This window comes from Oryzias melastigma, linkage group LG8 (genome assembly GCF_002922805.2).
Source record: "Oryzias melastigma strain HK-1 linkage group LG8, ASM292280v2, whole genome shotgun sequence".
Taxonomy (NCBI): domain Eukaryota; kingdom Metazoa; phylum Chordata; class Actinopteri; order Beloniformes; family Adrianichthyidae; genus Oryzias; species Oryzias melastigma.
Genome location: NC_050519.1, coordinates 17,057,922 through 17,076,241, shown reverse-complemented (window position 1 = coordinate 17,076,241; position 18,320 = coordinate 17,057,922). Strand labels below are relative to the sequence as shown.

Sequence of the window (18,320 nt, the reverse complement as noted above, 5' to 3'; positions counted from 1 at the left end):
GATTGAATGTTTAAGCAGAAACAATATGGTCCTTGCAGTCAGTAGACTGCTGCTGCGGGCCATAAAAATAGCTTGTTGCTTAACTGAACTCAGAAATAGCCTAAAATTCCTCAGTAAACTAAATTAGCCAAAAACGTTAGCCTGTTGCTATAATAGAAGGTAAACTCTAAATTAAACTTAAAAATCCCAGTAAATAACAAATTTGCCAAAAATGTTTGCATATTGCTAAAATATTAGCTAAACTCCAAATGAGCATAAAAATTCAGTTGATGCCAAATTAGCAAAAGAAAAAAAAAAGAAAAACTTTAAAAATAACTATTATTTTATTTTTCTTCAGCCAGAGAGCCACCATGGAGAGATAAAAGAGACACATGTGGCTCTGGAGCCGCAGGTTGCAGACCCCTGCTTTAGGGAATTGGTTGAAATCAAAAACAACAACAAAAGAAAACTGAAATATCTATTTTGTTATATATAAATAGTATCAATTGTGGGGGATTTAGTATTTTTTGTTCACAACTATGTTAGTTTGGCATGAAAAAATACTGACATTAGTGTTAGAAGAGAAAAATAACTTAATTTTTTAATCCACACATTTTTATCATGCTTTAAATGTATTATAAAGAATTAATTATCAAAAAAAATCATCCTTATAATAAAGTAAGTAGTCATTTAAAAAATGAACAATGATAGATGATTTATTTTTACCATAAAATTTTGAAAATTATCTAAACTTTTTCCCACCAAAAGTCTTTTTGAGATTTCACGGAGGCCGCCATCTTGAAATCAGCAGGAAAAACCTTTGTACTGCTCCTAGTGGAATGATGATGAACTGCAGGGCAGAAAACGTAGACCAATTATTAATAATGGGGTTTTTAAGGAAAGTTTGGATCATGCTAATGAGACAGGGGTCTCATAAATCTAATATGCTACAAAAAGCTATGTAAAGTTGAGAAAAAGAAACCATTTGTGTCGTTATTAGTCTAATGAGGCTTTTTTCCCGTCTTTGCAGGTCTGGTGGTGCCGTGGCGCTGGCTGGCGGTGGCAGGGGCCGTGCCAGCGGTGTTGATGTTGGTGCTTCTTACATTTATGCCCTCCTCCCCTAGAAGACTGCTCTCCCTCGGCCGACAGCAGCATGCAGAGAAGGTCCTCCGCTGGCTTAGGGGAAGTCATTACGACACCCACAGCGAGCTCAGGGACATACAGGTGGGGGATGACCACAGGCTTTTATATTGACAGCAAGTGGCAGATCAGAGCTAACATCAATGATTTCACCAACACAGGAGAGCATCGACAATCAGTCGACAGTCAAATGGTCCAACTTGGTCACACCCATCTACTACAAGCCAATCATTATCTCAGTGGTGATGCGTTTTCTGCAGCAGATGACAGGAATCACACCAGTCTTGGTTTATCTGGAGCCCATTTTTGAAAAAAGCCAAGTGTCTATTGAGCCGAGGTTGTACAGCTTTCAGTTTGTTCTTCTCTTCTTGGTCCTGCAGCTCGAAACACACATTTCAACTGAATTTGCTTCCTTTAGGTACGATGCTGCAATCGTGGGGGCAGTCCGCCTGTTTTCCGTTGCCATAGCAGCATTTTTGATGGACAAAGCCGGACGGAAAGCCTTGCTGTACACCTCCAGCATGCTGATGTTCGTGGCCTCCCTGACCTTAGCCATCTCCTCCCACACCACGACCTGCCCTCCAGGCCCCTCTCCTCCGAACCACACAGCGCTGGACTACGGCTCCCCCGACAACATTGGCGTCACCTTTCAAAGCAGTCAGCAAACCGCCGCAGGCCTCATCCCTCTCGTCTTCACGGTGGTGTTTATATTTGGTGAGTTTTAAAAGCTGTTTTCCTAGAATGCTTTGCTTTGCAGTCTTTTGTATTACAGCTTCAAGCCATGTTAGAGGTAAGACTTTGCAGCAGCAGCAGCTTTCAGTCAAATACTTGATAGGATTTCTGGGTATATAGATTTCTCTGTAGTCTTCTGGAGTCCTCATAACTGAACTCCCACCAATTTATTTGTTTATTATTTGTCGTTTATAGTAGAAGATGTTGCTGCTATTTATGAACATGGGATTTTACTCAAATATTTAAACTTTTTTTTTTTAAATCAACTTCAACTTTGATAATAAAATGAGTCAATAATGGAGAAAACTAAGTGAGCTCATTAAATGTAAACACAAGTGAAAACAACACATTAGGTAAGAAAACATACAATTTGCAAAGAGATTTTTCCCAAATTTCCAATCAGATGATTGTTCACTTACAAATCGCTGATTTTAAATGTTTGTTCTGATTATATTTTAAAGGAAAAACCTTGATGCAAACTATTAAAGTTTAAAAATGTACCAAGAATAAGGATTTGGGAATTTACAAATATATAAAAACTGCAGTTTAATCAAAAATATATCACATTTTTTAAAGATTTTACAAACACATATTAAGAAATATTTAATGCAAATCATGTTTTATCAACTGTTAAAACATTTTATTACAAAATGCTTAGTTTCTGATTGAAATTAGTTTTTAAATATACTATTCACCTGTTTTTATTGCTGTTTCAAAAACACTTAGAGTCTCAACGTTTTATTTTATTTTGAAAATCTCGCCCCACTTTTAAACAAAACACGAAGAGCCACATTTGTTTATTTATGAGCTTTTGCTAGGCGGAACTGGTTGTTATGTTGTCACACCCGTCTCAGTGAAAAAAGTCCACGTCACATGATTGTTGTCCTCTCGCAGGATATGCTATGGGATGGGGCCCGATCACATGGCTGCTGATGTCAGAGGTGCTCCCGCTGGTGGTCAGGGGGAAGGCCTCGGGACTGTGTGTGACCGTCAGCTGGCTGACGGCCTTCGCCCTCACCCACGCCTTCACTCACCTGGTGGACAGCTACGGCCTGTACGTCCCGTACCTGATGTTCACCGTGGTGTGCGTCCTCTGCTTGCTCTTCAACGCCGTGTGCGTCCCAGAGACAGGCGGACGCTCACTGGAGGAGATAGAGAACTATTTCAGGACAGGACGCACATTCACCATCACCAGGAGCGCTTCCACCTTACAGTCTCACTGAGCCATGTAGCCTTTTGTTTTACATATTCTCAAGAGTGAAGTAGATGGATTTGGGAGCTCATATTTTTAGCACAGATTCATGCGTGTGATGATGTTGGCTTTGAGTTCTTCCATGTATTACAGTTTTGACTGACCAGAACACTCCTTGCTGCTAAAAACACCCATCATTTTATCACTATTATTTCTTAAAAATGTGCATTTTATGTCATGACAATGTAATTTTCTTTTGATGACTATATGCAGGTACATTGGTCCAAACACAATGTGATTAAATGCACAAACACAACAACACACATGTTTAAACAGTACACTGATTAAATTCAGATTTACTATAAACACAGACTTGCTGGAGCACATCAGCTAATTTGTTCTTTTTTTGTCAATAGTCTTATTTTATTTAGCTCAATACCTTAAAGGACTTCATTACGACGGAGTATTAGGGCCAAATTACAAACATGTAGAAAAAAATCTAAGTACTACGCAGTAGTAAATTTACGAGAAAAAAACATGTAACTTCAATTTTGAGAATAAAGTCGTACATTTTAGACTTTAATCGATGACTTGAATTTTCGTACATTTACGACTTTCATTGATGAATTAAAACCTCTACTTTAAAGGGTAACCAAAGTTGGAAGCTTACTCCACCCACAGCCAAAATTGAAAGTCAGATGGGTGGGGCTTGGGGGCAGGACTGTTATTATTACTGGAGCTGCAGATAATGATCATGAAGTGAGACTTCTGAGACTTACATGGTCTGACCAATCACAAAATTTAACTACAATACCTCAATTCAACCTTTAAGGGGCAGCAAAAAAAATGTTTTTTGACAATATTTCCAAGAATTAGAATTAAACAATTTTATTGTAATTTATAAAAAAAATGGCAATGACCAACAAACAGACAGCACTTTTAAAGCCCCATTTATAGAGATCAACACCAAAACATGAGTTAAAAGTCATGGATTTACAAGAAAAGACACCAAAGTTCTGTTTGTTGGAGCCATAAAGCTTCATTTCTGGATATGTTTCAAAATCAAAGAAATTTTTATCCTTCTGGCAACATAAAATTGAATTATTATTTGCATAAACACGTTGAAAAGATCATGCTGGAAACTGGGCCTCTTTAAACCTCTCCTCTTCCCTAATCTTGTAATGTATTATTTTTTTTGTAGCCCTAAACTTTTACATAAAAGTTACTTTAATACCGTGATCTAACTTTTTTATGGCCCCAATACTCCGCCGTACTTCACACACCACTTGCACCACAAACTGCTTTAAAATGGATATTCTTGAGATCAGGGGTCTGCAACTTAAGGTTCCAGAGTCACATTCGGCTCTTTATAATCCCTCCTTTGTGGCTCCTTGGGCTTAAAGAAAAATGTACATGATTTCAATAAATGATGCTTTTGTAGTAATACGTTTTGTGGTGGTTTTTACTGCATTAGAATAACTTCAACGCACATTTTCTGCTACAAAGCAGTATCTAACTGCTGTTCAGTATATAACTCAATTTACATGTGAAGATTTTTTTAATGTTCAATAGCAAAAAGAGAAATAGGATGAAGGATTAAAGTCATAATGATAGAAAATACAATTTTTTTTTTTTTTATTTAACCTTTATTTATCCAGGCAGGACAGATTAAGAACAGCCTTCTTATTTGCAACTGTGGCCTGGCAAAAGGCAAGACCTTTTGAGAAAGAAAGAGGAAAGAAGTTACAGGATACAAAAAAAAAAAAAAAAAAAAAAACATTGAATAGAATCAGAAAAGCATCAGAACAAACACATTCTAAATTATAAAACCATAAAATCATTGCAATGAGGAACAAAAACATTCATCTTTAAAATACTCATTAAGATATTTTTAAAAATCTGCTAGTGATATAAAAGTGTCCAATCTTTTTGACTTGACTTTCTTCCTTTTTAATTTAAGTAAATCTGCTGAAATATTAGGATCTTGTTTGATTTTATTTTGAAATTATCTGCTGCTGTCAAAAGTAAAAGACATTAAAATAGTTATACAAAGCAAAATATAATGGTTATATATTAATTATTGTAAATATTTAAAAGCTACATTTTATAAATTAATGATAGTGTTGTGCAAATTACTTTTAAAGAGTAACTGATTACTTTGTTTTAGTTACTGGAGGAAATTAAAATTTAAATTACTTTACTCATTGCTCAATTTAAAAATGTACAACTCATCACTTTACTATTTTTCTACTTATTTCATTTAACCAAGAATAATGCACTGCACTAGATTGTGAGTAATTAAGTATGTTTTTTTAATCTAGTAATTGTAACTTTACCAAAATTCTTATTGCAAAAGTAATTAAGTTACAGTAATTTATTTATTTGTAGTGCATTACTCCCAAGACTGCTTATGACCATAAAAACATGAATAAAGTGTTTTTTTCCAAGTAATAAAGTGGAGCGTAGCGGCTCTTGCTGTGTTTTGGTCAGTAAGAAACTTTTGTAGCGTGAGAAGATTTTTAAAATGTATTTGGTCCAGATTTTCCCTCTTTTTCTTTATGTCAAAAATAAGCTACAGGAGTGGCAGCACGGAAACATCAGAAGAAAATCTGTTTGCACAGACCGGCAGAGAATGAAAGCAAAACGCTGCTTTCATTGTCACACAAAAACTGCAAAGGGGACATGTTTTTATGACTATATATTGAGTTTCACAATTAAAAAAATAAAGTTTAAGTCTGTCAACAAACAAATCAGCAGCTGAAAAAACTGGTTCATCAGAGAGCTGGAACTAATGCCAGCAGGCTCAGCAGGCCTCATCACATACCAGAGGGTGAGCTCAGAGTCATGGTTTAGTTTGACTTTTTCCAGAATTGTACTTGTGCCACTTAAAATAATGTATAAAAGTATGATTTAATGGCAAGTAATTGATTGTAGATGTAAATTTTTCTTAAAATCAATGTAAAGTTGTCATTTTATGAAACTAAATTTTGCAAAAAGAACATTTTAGTTGAAACCTGGGTACATTCCAGACATAAACCCACGTATGTGTCATGCCATTTGTACCTCTCACTGATAATTAAGTCACTTTTTGTACTGAGCGCAAAATTTTGCAATCTTTTGGAATGGAACAATTGCTCAATGGCGATAAGACAAGTATGCGTTCACTGATTTTATTTTGATTTTATGTTAGTCACCTTAAAATACCTGATTTGAAAATTGAAAATTGAGGTGCTTGTGGGAGAAAAACTAAAACGATGATACCCAGGAAAGTTGTGTTGCTAAAAACAGAAAATGAGCTCTCCTCGCTTATTTTATAGTGGCTGACACAGGCTATTTCTGGACCTGTGACTCCGCCCACACCTCTTCATGCCGGTTCATGCTGTGGGAATGATGGGTATCTATTGTTTGTACTGTAAACACTTAACCTCATTCTGGCACTTAAAATCACAGAAAAAAAAAAAACTGAAGGAAATAAACAGTTTTAAGTGTAGCATATGAACAAATGTTCAATAAAAGTTGGATTTGCGCTTTATTAGAAAATCAGAGTTCTGAAAGCAAAAAATAAAAATAAAAACATTAAAAGGTATTTGGGACATCGCTACTTTATATGACATGATGTTGTTAATTTGACCCCCCAAAAAACTCAAACCTAATAAAAACTAAGTAGAAAACTTAACAATCTTCTAGATTTTGTTTGTAATCCATTTTCTGCTGTATCTCATCTCACCAGGAAGGTATTTGTTCCACTCTGTTTCACAACACCGCTTTCGTGCACTGAGGTCTGTGAAAATTGTCTCACTCTTGAAACCTTTACAAAGGCTTTTCAATTCCTGCCGAATGAAAAGTTTCATCTATTGTGTGGTGAATGGGGCTGAAGCAATGCGGCTGGAACTTCTGCTCTTCAAAACATGTCAAGCATGCGCCACATTCTGAATTTTTCTGAAGATACCGTGGAGATGAAAGGAAAATCCACTCACAGTTAATGGACCAGAGTAGGAGCAAAAGCATGCTTTATCTGCATGAAAGTTAAAGCAGCAACAAATTCAACGATGACTTATTTAAAATCATATCTAAAAAAAAAAAAAAAAAAAAAATAGAATAAAAGCATCACATTGTCCACTAAGCTACTGAAACTATAATTTTTTCAATGCAACTTGGACTTGTTTGGAGATTTGATCGATCCGCGTCTTTAGAGTTCCATGGTAAACTGTGCCGGGGATGGTTGTTTTTTTTTTTTTAAGAATGCTGCTTGTCTGGCCCATCAAAACACACAATCACCTCACCCAGTTGACATCAAGCTGAGCCAACACCCAAACTCTCTTGCACCGCCCGAGATTCTTCAGATGAATGATTTAGGGTAACAGAAATGGAGGGGGGAGGCAAAACTATACTCTCGACTTAATGAAACCTTGTAGATTCCTTGTTTATTTGAGCTACAGGTGAAAATGTAAAAGCTTTGTGATCACTACCAAGATGAAAAGAGCATTTATTTTTCACTAATAAACTAGAATCCTTTTTTGCTTTATACAATTATCCTATTACTATTTCTATATATTTTGATCTTCTGTTAATTGCCATTAAACAAAATAAAACCTATTTTTTCTGGATTTATTCTTAAATTTGACCTGTTTGTTTCTGCTTTAGAAGAGTATTTGTGTTAAAAATCTGTTTTGGCAAATATTCTATCTAGTAATATAACATAAATCTTGAAATAGCATAATCATATGTTTGAGATCAGCAGGTCCTTTAACCTCCATAAGTGTGCTCACTATAGTCCACTTACTAACACAGTAATTGCATTTCCATCAACTATAAAATCGTGCCATATGGATTTGCGATAATAAATTTGCCTAATGGAAACACGAAAATTTTGCAAATACTCACATTTATCGGAAAAATGTTTGTGCGCTTAGAGGAATTGGTTTTTGAGGCGTATCGAAATTGACAATAATTCACAAAACTGCAACGGAAAAACTTTTTTCCAATTAAATGAGTCACCAGATCGGATACAACAAGAGGTCTCACAGCATCACAGCTCATCAAAATTTGAGTGTCATGTGGAATAGTTGTCTCCTTTGATATATGATGATGAACTCTAGTGCCGTGGCAGAAATTTGAATGTATCTGCTGTAAATCAAAATATCGTCCATCACCGATTTTTTGAATGACTTATCACTTCAGTTGGTTTGTTTATTCGCATAATTATGATTTAATGGAAACAGTTCAACTGCGAAAACTTCTAGAATTTAAATAAAGTTTTGTGCATATGTGTAATTAATACATAGCTATAGCAGAGGAGTTTGCCTGTTATCAACTGCTAACACGACAGACATGTCCAAAGTCTGGGCCGGGAGCCAAATACGTTTAAATTTCTTCTGGCCAGCAATAAAATCCATCAGCACTTCCTAATAAGTACAATTTCCTGATTGTTATCTGCTAAATTTTGCTATAAGCCGTTGTGACCTGTGGCTACTTGACCCTTAGACCCTGTGTGCAAAATGTTTACACCCCTGGATTACCACAAAAATAGTTCTGAATGGCTTTAGAGCTCAAATGAAGACACGCTAATTTAGCTGAAGATAAAATAAAAACTTTTGCTCAAGAAATACATTACAAATAAGTTCCATGTTATATAGTTTTTAAATACTTAAATAGTAAAACAGCTTCTCTTAACAGAACCAAGAGCTAGCAGAGTTTAGCTCTGACATATGATGCTAACATTAGATTCATGCTAGCTAAAGTAACCATCATTTTTAAGGGCTTCTAAAGTCAAAGTAAACATGTCAAATGGCAAAAAGATGCTAGCAGTGTACTAATACCCTTAGCAAAAAGTAGTACTCTTAAAGTTTATTCGGTATACTTGAGTGCACGTAAAGTAAGTATACTATACACCATGTACCTTTTGTGTAGGAAGTATTCTAAATTAATACTTCAGACTAAGTTAATCCTGCCCCCATTTTCCATCATCCATCTGTTTACACTCTCCTGCTAGCTTAAAGCCCCTTAAAACCACAAACCTAACATTAGCGGTGAGACAAAAATGGCAAGTAATCTTGGAGCTATCCAGTCGTACAGTTTGGATCCAGATGTCAGCTTGGACTAGAAAAATGAAGATGTACATGGTCTACAAGTGTATGAATCAGAATGGAGCGGAGCAGGGAGCGTGAGGCCCTCCGACTGTAGCACCTGCGTCCCAGCTACAGGCTTTTTCAACCAACATTATTTTCGTCTGCCACTGATTCACAATGATTTCAATTAAAAAATACTCAGAAATGCAGTTCTAAGCTTCATTTTGTGGACATATATCCTCCATCGTGAGATAAAGGCTACAAGAACATGTTAATAGCATCAAAAGTACAATTTTCCTCAGACTGGATCTCTGGCATGTTAATCTGATCATGACAGTCTGGAAAGAAAAAGCAGCATAAAGTAATTGCAAGTCACTTACTTAACTTGTAAAGCTTTCAGCCAAAAACATGTCATTGGTAGAGTTATGCTTTGCCTGAAGGCTGAGCTGCCATCCGTGCCCCTGTGGGCAATAATTCATGTTCTTGCATGATACGTTTTCAACTTGTAAGAAACGTTAAGACTATTAATTTAAGGAAAACATTCTCGTTTAATTCTCCCGATCTGGTGACAGTCGTGTCACTTTTAAGAAAGCACATTGAGTCCTTTTTTGCTTACTTAACATCTGCTTAGTCTGCATGGGGGAACTATTTTATTAGGATATTCAGTTATTTATTATTCCATCCTATACATAAGTGAAATGAACTGGATAAATACAATTCGCCACGAGAATTTTTTTTTTTCCACAGAGAATCAGTCTCAATGTAGGCGAAAATGTTTTTTAAATACATTTGTGGGTTTTTTTTTGTTTGTTTGTTGGCCTTAGAGTCAGTTTGTGCTTTGCCAACGCTGTGACGAGAGGAAACAGGTTCTTCTTTCACGAGAAAGTGACACAAAGATCCACTCCCTTTGATAATCTCCAAGAAACAAAAAGAAAGTTTGAAATGAAGATGTTTGAGCGAGTTCTGGCCCACACTTCACCACCAGCACCACCAGCAGCTGAGTCATTTCTGCTGCCTTGTTCATTGTTTTCCGAAAGGGTGGAGCTGTGGGAGGGCACTGCCAAGCCCTGTGGAGATACAGGTGAGACAGGTGGAAGTATCACTCACAATCTGTCAGAAGTCATTATCAGCAGCAGCAGCAGCAGCAGCTTCCACACACCTCTGCATACGAGACCTCAACACTTCAGTACGGTAAGTCAGAGACAGTCCTTTATTTAAAATTCATCTGCAGGGAGTTGATATTAATGAATACATTCAAATTCTTCCAGTTGTTGTTTTTTTTTTAGTTGTCTTTTCCTTGTGTTGAGCACAAAACTGATTCAATGTCATTCTAACATACAGTTTTAATAAAGGTTTCTTTAAAAATCCTTTTAAAATTATTTTAAAAAGTGAGCCAAACAGCAATCTCTGAGTAGAAATAGATATGATGAAAACGTGTGATCTTATCACAGACTTTTACTCTTTAGATAAATGCAGAAACGTGACCATTTACACTCTGAAATGGTAGTTTAAACACAAAAAAATGAACGTTCGTATTTGCTTTATCCACAACAAAACACATTTTAGACCAACTTTTGAACCTCACAGTTTATAATTGTTATAAATTATTTTAAACTTTAATGTGTGATTCTTTTTTTTTTTTTTTTTGAAAGGCTTTTGCAAAAAATACTTTTTGGACTAAATTTAATATAACTAAAAAAAATCTGACGAGAGAGGTCGTGTGGCATGTTACATTTCCTTAATCAGTCTTAATTGATCATACATGGATGCTACAACCTGTACAGTGACTCATGCGTTTTAGTATGTCCACATGATGATTATTACTGTCAGAAGGAGCTTTTAGCTCACCGGTTGACTTAAAATCCTTCCAGGTAAGCGTCTAAAAAAACCTGCTCGACTACAGTTTTACAGCTTCCCCCCTCCTTTTCTTTTTCCTTTTTTCCATGAGCTGGATTGGCGACTTGTCAAACTTTGCTGCTTTATGTCACATTCACACAGAACGAATTGTTTTAACTCATCCACCCCCACCCCCCCAGGAGATTGAGGCTATGTCAGCAATGTTACTGGTGGACTTTACAAGCGTCCCGCCCGATCCTCACGTCCAGCATTAGCCAGATGTTTCAGGAGCAGGTCAAGCAGTACTCTAGTAAAGAAAAAACTGCAGCTTTTTAGATTTTTTGAGATTTAACTATTTGTTTACAAAAAACATACAAAGTTGCCATTATAAGTTTGAAGTTCAGTATACATAAAAACAACCAAATGTTGAAAATCTAAGCTCCTAATTTGAGACTACACACCATTAGTAGGTGCGGAAGTAGAAGTTTCTAGAAAATTCAAAATTTTTAAATTTTGCATTTAGTTAGTTTATACCACTATGTCCTAGTTAACATTTAAAGGTAGGAGATAATTAGCATTAAAATATGTATGAACAGATTAATAAGAGTAATTTAAATAAAAACGTAAAAATGTTTAAGCATTTTTGAAAGAAAAATGTAGATATAAAATAAATATGTAACATAAGGGATAATATTTAATCAAAATTAAAAAACTTTTGAAGACAAAGGTACTTTAAATCATCACTCAAATCACACAATCACATACATATGTGAACATTTATTTATATATTTTTTTCATCCACTTTCCATAAGAAGGGAGGATGTTTTATTTTTAAAAGATTACCAAGAAATGGGGGAGATTTTTCATATTTATAACAAAGGTTTGTGTTTTCTTCTATTTGTGTTTTTCTTAATCAGTTATATAAATATAGAAATATAACAAACTTTTGGAAAGTTTTTGGTAAATGTGTTGCTGAATACCCAACATATACGAGTAACACGATTGTTTAGATCATCTTTAGTGGCATTTTTGTATCTGGAGAGCAGAGGAGAAGCTTCTCCCAAAGCAGCTATTATATCATTAGTAAATTTCTTTCTTCTGTCTTTAATGAATTGTCTCTTCCTGCCAGTAAGTCTCATTTCCTTTTCATCCGATAATGTACTTTTATCCTTGCCATTAAGCAAGTGCTAAAAATCTCAATTGGTTGTCATAGTTACTCCACAAGAAGAAAATACACAATCTTCTGGTAGAGATGGGAGCATGGATAAAAACCATGACCAGAGCTTCTGCATGGTGACCAGCAGAGCCGTTCCATCTCTGACATGGATCATCACTGGTACATCTGGGTGCCACACCTTAGTCTGCGGCACACAGAGAAGCATGCGGCCCCGCGGCATTCCTGCACCGACGTTTGGGCGTTTACCACCTCTGTGCTTCTTGTCCGTGACATGGGGACAAAGCAGTAACCTTTGGCTGATCCGAACCACATCCACCGGTGCTGAGATGAAGCCGCACCCATGGCACGCTATTTATAAAGGCCCTAACCCGTCTGGGACGGCTTTTGTGCACGTCTGATTTTAGATGTGCTTTAACTTTGGTCTGAAACTCAAAAAAGTTTGTTGTAAGTTTAGACGAAACCATTTTCTGGCCTTGGTTTTTAGTTAAGAAGAAATAAAACCCTAACAGCTCATTTGAAGTTATTAAATGACCAAATTATTAACTGGAAAAAAAATTAAAACAACAATTTATCAATATATATAGTCACTACTGAGAAGCTGTTTAAAGTGGACACTTGTTAGATATTTTTTAGCATTACATTTGCAAGTTTAAATCATGCATCCATAACAGATGAAGGTCTTTTTTTTTACTTTTTATTTAAATTAACTTAATTTATATCATATTTAAATGCAATTTTAAAAATAAAAACAATTTAAAATGTGCAAGGGACCAAGGATGGATCTTTGAGGTTCACCACATTAAATTTTGTGGACCTTAGAGAAGTGTCCATGTTTGCTATTGAGTTTCTCCCCATAAAAGTCATACAATAAATATTTATTGAAAAAATAGGACCCAGGAAGTAATGTCAGACTGCAGGAGTTTAAACAGATGAGTGAAAAAAACTGTCTTTGAAAAAAATACACCTGGTGATGACATTAAAACATTTTGAGAAAATGCATATTTACCTCAGACAATAAAGCCAATAACAAACCACTAAAATAAAAGCATCAAACTTTTAAAGCACAGAATAATAAATAATGGTTAAATTTACTTAAAAGATTAATTTGTGAAAGAAAATGAATGTAATTTAGATAATAATATTTGTAATATATATTTATATATATTATAATAATATTTTTCTTAAAATTTGAGTTTGTTTTTATAGTAATTGTGTCTCCTGAAATAGCAAAAAAAGTATTTTGTTTAAATTATGTCTAGAGGTATATTAGACTCCCTTAAATGCTGAATGAATTGTGCATCCCATCAATTTTTGAGTAATTAGACACTAAAGATTACTGTCAAGGCTTGGAATTTTTTTTAAAGAAATACATTACTTTTCTGTTGTGCAAAATGTCATTTAACAACAGCAACATATTTTTTTTTTTTTTGAAGGATCCACCCATCAAAAGTTGTGTGTTCCGTGACTCAACATTCAAACAGTTTTACCGTATTTGCATTAAATGTTTCTTTTGCACCAAATAGGTTGAAGTTTCCCACAATGAAAAGTCATTGTTTGCCCTCACGGTTAAAGCATGAACAAATGTGAAAGTATATTGAAATGCCTGCAGATTTTTATCGTTCTTTGAACTCAAAGTGTGCCTCTGACAAATCTTTAAGTCCCATTGCTGTGATCTCACCTGAAATTTGACTCTCATTCTACACGAATAACCCATCCAAAGCATTTTATTTGGATTAATAAAAAGAATATTTTGAATAAATACGTGGAATCGTTGTTTTGCATACAATTTTATGTAAAGATGGGAAGAAAGGTGTATATTTTTGTTATAAAACATAATTTTCTCTTTCTTTTGCAGCATTATGAGTACAACTGATCCTCCCTCCTACCTCGAACAAGGTACATCTAAACCTACTTGAACATTTACAGTCACCCCCAATGGGTCTGGAAAGAAATAACAGTTCCACTAAAAATCCTGCTCTTCTTCTCTCCCTTTCCCATTCACCTCATCTAAATGTCCAGGCACTGGAGTGAAGGTGTACCATCTTCACACCCCATTCAACCCCCATGTTCCACAGGAGCCTCAACAGGCACCTCAACAGGCAGCAGTTGAAAAACCCAGTAATGTCCCACTTGTTTCTAGCCTCAATGTCAAATAAAATCCGCCTTTTGTCTTGATGTCTCTTTTTTCCTCCCCTTTGCCTCTATTAGGGTTCACGGCCCCTGAACAAATGCAGGGGTCCCACCTGGAGGCTGAAACAGGCAAAAAAAACTATGTGAAATACGATGTGGGCTTGGGCCGCAGTCCCGGCATGACGAATTGCTCTACGTGCCATAAAGATGTCGAAACCGTCGTGACTTACAAGGCCGGGACCTACGCCTGGCTGATGTGCTTACTCTTCATCTGCTGCGGGTGAGTCCACCTGAGCACCAGCAGGAGAACACAAATGATTCTGTTTGAGGGAAAAAAATTAAGGAAATGAAAGATATGAGTACCTCTTGCAGCAATTGAAGCCAGTTTTCTGCTTTTTCACTGTTTGTGAATGAATTTGAGTTACTTCGCTGGCTGAGATGATCCTATGTGGTCTTTTATTTTGAAAGGAAGTCCTGTCAAAAGTCATAAACTATTTCATATTTTGAAAAAAAAAAAGCTATTTTCCCTTCACGTTCACATTGTATTATTTTATTTAAAAAATTCAACTTGAAAGCAAAGGAATGAGAAAAATATTTTATTAGAAAGCTGGAAATAAATTCAGACAGGGATTAAGCAACCAAAAAAAAGAATTAAAACAAAGCCAAACATGGTCATCAGATTTTGGGGATTTGAATAATAAAAAAAACCTTAAAGTAAGCCCTTCAGAGTTTTTAGTGATTTATCACATCAAAAACGGAAATTGGGGTGAAAAAAATATATATATATACATATATATATATTTTGCGTCCTAAGTTATACTTCAGAGACCATTTTCCCAGAATGCTATGTGTGGCTCCACGTTTGTTCTAGTCTCACTCTCTTAGTTCAACGGTCTGCTCCTTCTTTGTGGCTCTTTGGCTAAAGAAAACTAAAAAGTTTTACATTTAATGAATAACTGCAAAGTATATAAATAGTACAGACTTTATTCAACTCATTTTGATTAATTTTTGCACCAAAGAAAATCAATTAGAGTTGACACAGCACAACCACATACAAGGCACACTAAATTATTAGGTAGAGTCTCCATTTTTGGAGAAATGTAATTGTTCTTGAGAGCATCTTATAGTTCAAAAATTAGCTCTGAATTTAACTTTGATTAGTTAGATGTACAAAGTTCTGGCTGAGATGCAACATAAGCAGTAAAACAAACAGTTTTGCTACATTGAGAGGGTTTTATGTTGATGTTTATTTCTCTTCATGTTTACTTCTTATTTATGCATAAAAACCTTTATATTTATCATAAAAGTATCAATAACAAGCATACAAATTAATGTCTTATTTTTCTAAATTGCATTTTAATGAGATATTGTATTAATTGTGATACGTTGAGTAATTTCTTAGATTTTGCTAACGTTAGCTTTAAGATGCAAACATTTTTATCATTTACCCACCATCTTAAATTTGGTCCATACATTTTTGACATGGTGTAACTTTATAGTAAAAAAATGCTTTTTAACATATGTGGCGTTTTTTAAATACATCAAATAAAAAACAATAAATGAATTATTCTCACTATAGACTTCGGAAAATTAGCTAAACTTTTCCCGCCAAAAGTGGTTTGGAGATTTCATGGAGGCAGCCATTTTGAAAAAATGTGTCTGTAAGAAATGTCTGTATCTTAGTTGTATTAATTTAATGTTTGGTGCGTTTCTGCTGCAGGTTGGTTCTGTGCTGCTGCCTGATCCCATTCTTCATGAACAGCTTCAAAGATGCTCACCATTCGTGCCCCTACTGTCACAAGGTCCTGCACATCGAGAAGAAGAAATGCTGCGAATGACAGGGAGGAGGACAAAGTAAAAAATAGAAAAATAACCTGCAAATGTTGTCATTCACCAACAAAAAAAGAAGAAAAAAACAGACAGAAATACCATCTTTTAACACTGAAAGACACATATAAATACAATTATTTTTATGGACGCTGTAATCTACTATAAGAATGAATCATCTCCATGCTGCATCATGTTTTCCAAAACATTGAGAGCAATTGTGCTTGCGGGGAAACGGGTTAAAGAACACCACTTGCACTTTCATAGTTTTTTTTAACTGTTACATTGTCAATATTTACATTTAGAATGAAGGGCTTGTACATAGACTGTAGTTTAAACCCCCTTTCAGGGCGACATTTTTGAAGCAGACCAGAGCTTCATCATCGGCCATTTTTCCTTCTTTGCACAAGTACTTTAGTTTTGCTTTATTTTGTTACTTTTTCTGGTTCTAAAAAGGAAACACAACACAAAAAAAAAATAAATGTGTAATATTTATTGGATGTCAGCAAGAAAGCTACTCTGATGGAAGATTGGAGGATGATGGATGATTGAAGATGCATGAAGATCAACATGGTTGGACATTTGTTTACAACAGAACATATAATACAATAATGACTTTTAAATGATTCAAATAAAAACCAAATATAAAACATTTTATTTAAAAAAAAAACCTTTATTTTCTTTTTTTTTCAAAAATCAGTTTTTTTTCTTTTAGAAGCTTGCAAAATACTTTGATGCTGCTCATCAACAGAACTGAGTTCCGTTATTTGCAATGATTAATTATTTTAAAGAAAGCATTGTTGCTCCTATTAAATATGATTCTGTTAAATAAAAGTGTTTTCTGCAGTTTTTATTTTATATGAAACCATTCATGTACCTCCACCAGCTCCAACTATTCAACAAATGTTTGGAGGTTTAGGCCTGGAATAAATGTAAATATGTTGCAATAAATCTAATTCTACATGGAAAAAGTACTAAAATACCCAAGTAATGTTGCATTATTTTAGTTTTCAGATGAATCCTTTGTTTTTTGTGGTGCTACAAACCCACTTTTTCCACACATGGACAGACAGAAGTCAACTTTTACAGGTCTCTCTTGATTTTTTATAGAAAATTTTATTCAACATACATTTTTCCAGCAAAAAGGCAATATACAGGAATAGTTGTCGTACACTGCTGCTACACAGAGGAGTTCAAACTGGAGAAGATCAAATTAAGGTTGTGATTCTGCAGGTCATCCTTGAACTAAAGTAGTTAGCTTTTTTTTCCTTGAAACAAAGAAACCACCGCAGCTCCTTTCTGAAAGAAAAATAATTCAAATGTAACAGAAAAAAATGTTTTAATGGTACATCAGGAACGCAAAAAAAAGAAAAAGAAAAAAAAACCTACACACAAAAAATATGAACACCTGTCTCCTTCTGTACCCAACAAGAATGGCGTGTTTTCTCTTTAATTTGTACACGTTCAGTTTTAAATATACAATTCTTAAATGTCTTTACAGAGCCACCTATGCGCTATAAGGGGTTGCATTCCATCTGTGCTTTAAAAGAAAAAAAGAAAACTCATCTGGAGGGGTTAGGTGTTTCTTACAATGCTGGTTTTGGCTCAAAAAAAAAAAAAAAAAATCCCCAAACCTGCAGGGCTGAAGCTCTGCCCAAGCACAGCGCAGTTCCTGCTTACAACCACCAGGGAGCGACAGACTTAGGAGATGGAAGCTTGTGTTCATGCTTGAGTCAAACAGGAATGACTGGGGAAAAAAAGAAAAAAATAAAGGGGAGGAAAGGAAGTTAAAGGGGCTCTGACTGAGCATGTGCGAGCGAAGGAGTATGTCTGCCAGTCCTGAGAGGTTCTAATTTAAGTGCCAATCTTAATTATTTCATTTTAAAACCTTTTTGTCAGATTTTTTTATTTTTTACTTTTGTACACATCTGCATAAACACAAAAGCTTATTTCTCCTCCAATCCAAGTGTGAGAGACTTGTGTAAATACTGTTACAGGTTGGGAGCAGAAACTTCTGAAGCAGCAAATCTGCGGCGCCGAGCGAGCCTCAGAATGGGTGTCAGTTCTGCCAAAAACAAAACAAAAAATTTAAAAATGACATCTTTTATCAGTTAGTCCTACCATTTGTTTTTATTAAACTCTGCACACAGCAGTATGATTCCTCATTAAACAACTTTATTTAAAATCAATCCCCCAAAACTCATAGGGGTGGAAGGGGAGGAGGGAGGGGGGACAAAAC

General features: G+C 35.2%; 2 protein-coding genes and 1 long non-coding RNA gene across 4 annotated transcripts in view; 2 read left to right on the top strand and 1 right to left on the bottom strand.

The window, feature by feature from the left end:
* Positions 1-860, bottom strand: part of LOC112146084 — a 3,079-nt gene extending 2,219 nt beyond the window's left edge. The window contains exon 1 of the long non-coding RNA XR_002919189.2: positions 742-860. This is a non-coding gene — a long non-coding RNA (uncharacterized LOC112146084). The remainder of the gene's footprint in view (positions 1-741) is intronic.
* Positions 1-4,487, top strand: part of slc2a6 (solute carrier family 2 member 6) — a 10,602-nt gene extending 6,115 nt beyond the window's left edge. For both annotated transcript variants that reach the window (XM_024271712.2, XM_024271713.2), the window contains exons 5-8: positions 1,010-1,203; positions 1,281-1,456; positions 1,538-1,833; positions 2,746-4,487. In XM_024271712.2, the coding sequence (XP_024127480.1) occupies positions 1,010-1,203; positions 1,281-1,456; positions 1,538-1,833; positions 2,746-3,074 (995 nt within the window). In that variant the 3' untranslated portion in view covers positions 3,075-4,487. The remainder of the gene's footprint in view (positions 1-1,009; positions 1,204-1,280; positions 1,457-1,537; positions 1,834-2,745) is intronic.
* Positions 4,488-9,680: 5,193 nt separating this feature from the next.
* si:ch211-157c3.4 (uncharacterized protein LOC561592 homolog) lies at positions 9,681-17,706 on the top strand. The gene is made up of 5 exons (XM_024271717.2): positions 9,681-10,302; positions 13,980-14,020; positions 14,144-14,242; positions 14,333-14,534; positions 15,975-17,706. Exons 2-5 carry the CDS (start codon positions 13,984-13,986, stop codon positions 16,090-16,092), a joined length of 456 nt encoding a protein of 151 aa, XP_024127485.1. The 5' UTR covers positions 9,681-10,302; positions 13,980-13,983; the 3' UTR covers positions 16,093-17,706.
* The last annotated feature ends 614 nt before the right edge of the window (positions 17,707-18,320 follow it).